At 38.5% G+C, this 6,432-nt stretch overlaps 1 protein-coding gene across 4 annotated transcripts in view; it reads left to right on the top strand.

Annotated features, from left to right (window-relative positions):
* The window catches only part of LOC106875851 (N-acetyltransferase ESCO2), a 52,560-nt gene that overhangs the window by 5,330 nt on the left and 40,798 nt on the right, over positions 1–6,432 (top strand). For 3 of the 4 annotated variants that reach the window (XM_014924143.2, XM_014924144.2, XM_014924142.2), the window contains one exon: positions 1,373–1,417. In XM_014924143.2, coding sequence (XP_014779629.1) covers positions 1,398–1,417 — 20 coding nt within the window. In that variant the 5' untranslated portion in view covers positions 1,373–1,397. Of the gene's footprint in view, positions 1–68; positions 131–1,372; positions 1,418–6,432 lie in introns of those variants that run through there. The other variant, XM_052976111.1, reaches the window with a different exon arrangement.

Below are 6,432 nucleotides of genomic sequence, written 5' to 3'. Positions count from 1 at the left end.
ACCCCGAACGGATGAAAAGCAAAGTCGACTTCGGCGGAATTTGAACTCAGAATGTAGAGATGGGTACAAACCTCCCGTCGCAACACTGATTCTGCAGAACAGGGTTGAGTGTGAAAACCAACTTTAAAGTGTAAATATAGATGTTTTTGAATACACACTCATACATACAAACTACGGAGCTTATGGACAACACATTGCAAATCAGTGAACTTCATTACAAATCTGGGTAATTTTTCAGATTAACACCCGCACGATTTTCACTAGGGTGTTAGGGTTACAGTTTTTGGGTCAGGGTTAGGGTTTTAGGGTTACGATGAGGGTTAGTGTTATGGTTACGGTTTTAGGGTCTAAGGATTACGGTTACGTAATTGTGTGGGTGTTAATCTGAAAAATTACCGAAATGTGAAAACTACTGACCCTGCCAACTGTTATAACTTTTGTTGTTCTCTTTAATATGTACATAGATTATGCCTCCAAACAAGACAACTTGCTGGGGAAAGAAAGCAACCGGTTTAAAAAGACAACAACAGATTGCATCAATTCAACACATTCCAGAAGTTACTTTGAACATAATGCAAAATGGTGCATCAACATCTACTGCCTAATACAATTCTGGCAGAACTGTGTAGCAACAGATCACCAGCAATTGCTTCATCAGAAATTGCCGTCCTAGCTCCTGCGAAAAGGAATTACCCAGCGCTAATAGTTGTTTTGCACAAGCATTTCTATAGCCAATTAGACGGATGAAATTTACGTATGCTTAATAATGTTACGCAAAACAGCCTTCAGACTTTCCCTATTAATTTCATCATCTTTTGAATTATGAACATATTTACACCATAAGGGTTTTTTCGTTGTAAGGCTTTCTTTTTTAGTTGATTTTCACCTAGCAAGACTTATTGTAGATGGCGTAATAAGTCACACCCGGACAACGTCGGGTTATACTGCTAGTATATATATCATCATCATCATTTAACGTTTGCTTTCCATGCTAGCATGGGTTGGACGATTTGACTGGGGACTGGCGAACCAGACGGCTACACCAGACTCCAATCTGATTCGGCAGAGTTTCTACAGCTGGATGCCCTTCCTAACGCCAACCACTCCGAGAGTGTAGTGGGTGCTTTTTACGTGCCATATATTTGTGTGTGTGTATTTATGAGTCTGTATTTGTCCCCCACCATCGCTTGATAACCGATGTTGGTGTGTTTATCTCCCTGTATCTTAGTGGTTCGGCAAAGAGAACAATAGAATAAGTACTAGGCTTACAAAGAATGTCCTTGAGTCGATTTTGTTTGACTAAATACAGTGCTCCAGCATGGCCACAGTCAAATGACAAACAAAAGAATATATGTTCTCTGTCTCTTTACAGCATCCTGCCTGTCATATCCAGCATCATGGAAGCCAGTTTAATTAGGTGAGTGAAGAGCCAATTAATTTTCTTCGTTAGCTTATAAATCACAGGATTATTAGTCTTTGCCAACCCTTTTATTTCATAACTTGGTCTGAGAGAAGGAAACACCACCACCTCTGACTATCATGGGTTCACTGAGATTATTACAATTGGTTTTTGGACAAATGGAATCCAATAATTCCTAGAAAACCTGCAGTGAAGGACATTCCAGAGTGTTTGATTTTCATGGTTGAAGTACAGTGGCTTTTTGCAGTCTGGAGAGAGGGTTACAATATGGATGAGGATAAAGTATGTGGGGTAGAGGTTGAATGTGTTAGGGACTTAATACCTGCAGACGTTATGTGGTAAGTTTGCTTCTCAACCACATGGTTTTGGGTTCAGTCCCTATGCCTATCACTTTGGGCAAGTGTCTTCTACTATATCCCTGGGTTGACCAAAGCTATGTGAGTAGGTTTGGTAGATGGAAACTGAAAGAAGCCTGTTATGTATATGTTTGTGTGATGCTGCTTCCTTTCTTTGATATAACATGATAGTTGTAAGCAAGTGTCACCACCATGCAAATGTTCTTTATTTCCAATCTTCCATAGAAACATCTGGCCATGGGGAAATACGATCTTATTTGGAAGCAGGTGAGGTTTGGTGACTGACCATAGAAAATTCATCTCAATAAATTTCATCCAACCCATGCCAACATGAAAAAGTAGAAATTCAATGTTGACAATGCCAACTAGCTACGTTACCTTTTTCTGGGTACAGTCTTGGACGTCTCTTTGCAGCAACAATGTCCTAGGTGTGTATGCAACATCCCATTGCAGATCTTAAGTGAGCTTTGTAAGAGGGCTGAAAACTGTTGTGAGCTAAGGTATTTTTAGGTCCTAAAGGAGTGGAATAGATGTATGTGGTGATCAGTAGTTGATGGATTCATGGGTAAGGAACTCATTTTCCAAGACTGGTATTTACTGCCCATTGTTTCCTCTTCTATTCTGCACTGCTATAGTTACACAAACTTGGCAGTCCTGATCACTAAGCAGTTAGTTTAGCCCATTACTCTGTCCTATGTTATGTTCATTTATTCACATTGTTTTGAATTAATCATGCATTGTCTCATGTCTTCGAGATTTTGATGTGATTGTTTATTTTTAAAATGGCATTGTAAGGTAGGTTTGAAAGGCTGGATCTGGCTGGTTTCACCTTAAGCAAGTAGAATCATCGTTTAACATCCGTTTTCCATGCTGGCATGGATTGGACAGTATAACTGAGAACTGGCAAGCCAGTAGGCTGCACCAGGCTCCACTCTGATCTGGCAAGGTTTCTACAGCTGGATGCCCTTCCTAATGCCAATCACTCTAAAAGTGTAGTGGGTATTTTTACATGTCACCAGCACTGGAGCCAGTTGGGGCACTGGCATCAACCACGCTCAGATGGTGCTTTTTATGTGCCACCAGCACAGGTGCTAGTCAGGCGGCACTGGTATCAGCCATCACTATGATGTTACTTGACTCAACAAGTCTTCTCAAGCACAGCGTATCGCCTGATGATTCAAGGGTACTTTTAAATGGGCTGGTTATGTGACATTTATTGGCCATGGCTGCGATCTCACTTTACTTGCTGGGTCTTCTCAAGCATAGCATATTTCCAAAGGTCTTGGTCTCTTGTCATTGCCTCTGTGAGACACAATGTTCGAAGGTTGTGCTTCACCACCTCATCCAATGTCTTCTTGGGTCCACCTCTTCCACAGGTTCCTTCCACTGTTAGGGTGTGACACTTCACATAGCTGCCCTCATCCATATGCAGCACATGAACCTTGCACACCACATCTGATGGTTCTTATGTCCAACTTTTCTCTCAGGACACTCTGTCATGCATGCACACTGACAATTACACATCCAGCAGAGCATACTAGCTTCATTTCTTTCAAGCCTATGCATGTCCTCAGTAGTTATGGCCCATGTTTCACTGCCGTTTAGCATAGCTGTTCATACACATGCATCATACAGTCTATCTTTCACTCTGAGTGGGCTGAGGACTGATCGTTGTGAACAGAAATGAGCCAAGAGAAATAACTCTGGCATGGATTTGAACAACATTGACAAATTCAGGTATATTAAAGAAGTATATGGGCCGGCAATGGATGGTTTAAATGCTAAAGGAGTAGTTTTGATCAATAACCTGTCTCAATACAATCAATGTATTGAGGATGTACAGACATAGTGGAATAGTTCAATCAGAAGGTCCCTAGTTCACTCCCACTGCATGGCAACTTGAGCAAATCACCTATCATAACCTCACATCAGCCCTGAACTTAATGAATGAAATTGGGTAAACAAGAAATTGTATGGAGCGAAGATGGACTGGACCTGTAATTTATCCTGACAAAAGACAGATTTTATTTCTGCCTACTAATGAACAACCTGGTGTTGGTGCTAAATGAATATTTGATAGAACAAATGTATAGGTGGGGTTGAAAAATCTGACCAATATTGGGCATATTACACAGTTGATCGACCTGGGAAGAAATGGAGGAGGTACATTTTTGTGGATTTTAGTTAATTTAACTATAGTTAATTCATATATTGTATATGTAAAAAGCCACAAGGTACATCTGCCACCAAAGGACTATGACCATTTGAAATTTCGGGTTGACATCACATCTCAGTTACATGAGGGCTTTTCTTCTAGAAAGCACAGAACTGGGAGAAAAGCAAAATTAACTGAGGTGGATGTCAACAGAAAAATACTGACTTACCTGAAGTCAAAAAGATAAATGGAAGAAAAAAGTTTGCAGACTGTATTCACTGAAACAAAGAAAAACTGCAAAAGGGTATCAGATTGAGACTTCGTAAATGTGTTCCTTTTGCAAAGTGTCCTTGTGTAAAGGTGCTTTGGACAGTTTCAAGACAGAAGTATGTCATAAGTATATTATTTTATCATCTATTCCTTTTCATTTTATTATAAATTATGTGAAAGTGAGAAATACATATCAATTTTCAGTATGTTACACACCTGTATTACCTTAGTCTCCCTTGTTAATGAGCTTTTTTTATCAGATGCATTCTGTTACATAAATGAATTCATTAAATTGTATAAGAGTACATCGCCAATTGACTAGTAAAAGAGTTTTATAGAGAAAGAATAAAATCTTGTACAAGTTACACCTGTATTTTAATTCAAATTAATGTACCTCATCTTGAAAAATGTAAAATTGTTGGTGGTTGACATCTGGGATAATTTTAGTAACAAATCAAACAGGTAAGATGTATTAATATGAATTTTAGTGCTTATTCATAATGTTACTGTTTTTACACCTGTTAATTAAATTTACCTGCCCATAAAAGTCAAATTTAATCATAATAATCAGCTAAAATTTCGTAACTATGAACCACTGGCATATAAACACCCATTTACAAAATTTCAAATCTGTATGTAGAAGATTAACAAAGTTACAAGCAAATATTGTGGACACCCCACTTGAACCTGAATAAATCAAAACACTAAAGGGTGAAAGGGGAAGTGTAATATATTCAGCCACTTATGTTATAAATGCAGGGTAAACTGTATTTGAAATTCATAGGTCTAGCTTCACAATTAAGAATAGTAGTATCTTTGGAATACAATGATTAGGTAGTTCTGTTGATGATCACCCAACTAGAATATTTATCATGACTCAGAGGCTTTATTTATCATTTTCCTTTCCTCCATATAAGAAAATATAATTTAAATGTTACATAATTGAATACATCCATGAAATTTACAATATTTTTATGTATTCTAATATTGTCTCCACATTTATCGTCCGTTTATAACATCTAGTTTTCTTTCTACAATCTAACTTGAAAAGGATTCTGGAGGAAACATTGTTGGCCTTAAGAAATTTGACCAAAAATTGTAAAAGTGAGATTTAATATGAAATTTTGTATGTTCATTGTTGGTTTTTCTGGTTCTTGTTTTTCATTTTGACACGAATTCTGGTGAACCTGTTGGAAACATTTCTTTATTCTGTTCCATTTTTACTAATTTCCTAAATTTACTGATTGTAGTTTGCAATACTTGTTGACATTAGATCTCTTGTAACTGGCATTATTTGTTTCACATTTCCTGCTAACAAATCAAGAAATTGATTTCAAATTCCTCTGGAATATATATGGTTGGTTTCACCATTTTTATTGATGGTATTGCTGAGATGGTAACTTAACCACCTCTGCTGTACCTAGGCTGTTTCCAGGTGCAAGTTTCCTAGTCCCAAGTACACCTCTCCACTAATGGATACCCATCAAAGGATCCCTTCTGCTGGATTTTTTGTAGAGATTTACTCCCCTAGCTTGTGCTAAAAGCTCTGAAAATTACGCCAGGACACAGCAGGACATTCTGCCAGCTAGCCGCCTTAATAATAATAATAATAATTCTTTCATTTATTGGCACCAGGACTGACATATAGGGGACAACACAGTATAAGGGTTTTGGTTTGTGCAGAGCCAGTGCCACTTTTTCATCATTTAATCTTGTATTGGTCTTGGGCAACAAGTACCATGAGCCCAGTAGTTATTAGTATGCAGGATGTGTATGGAGTTAACCTTCATCTGAGCTGAGGAGCTAGAGCTGAAGGGTCTCATCTGTGCTGAGTCTGCTGGTGTGTCTGTGAGCGACATATTTCTGGAAGCAATCCCATGACATGCTAATTAACACGTAATTGGGACACATAACTAGAAATTTTTTGTGTGTTGTTTCTTTACTACCCACAAGGGGCTACACACAGAGGGGACAAACAAGGACAGACAAACGGATTATATCGATCCCAGTGCGTAACTGGTACTTATTTAATCGACCCCGAAAGGATGAAAGGCAAAGTCGACCTCGGCGGAATTTGAACTCAGAACGTAGCGGGCAGACGAAATACCGCTAAGCATTTCGCCCGGTGTGCTAACGGTTCTGCCAGCTCGCCGCCATTTTTTGTGTGTGTGTAAGATCATTGATTTTATATGTAAAAAAATCATTGTTTTTATGCTTGCTTTCCATGCCAG

Source organism: Octopus bimaculoides, chromosome 23, assembly GCF_001194135.2.
Source record: "Octopus bimaculoides isolate UCB-OBI-ISO-001 chromosome 23, ASM119413v2, whole genome shotgun sequence".
NCBI lineage: Eukaryota > Metazoa > Mollusca > Cephalopoda > Octopoda > Octopodidae > Octopus > Octopus bimaculoides.
This window is presented reverse-complemented; position numbering and strand designations above follow the sequence as displayed.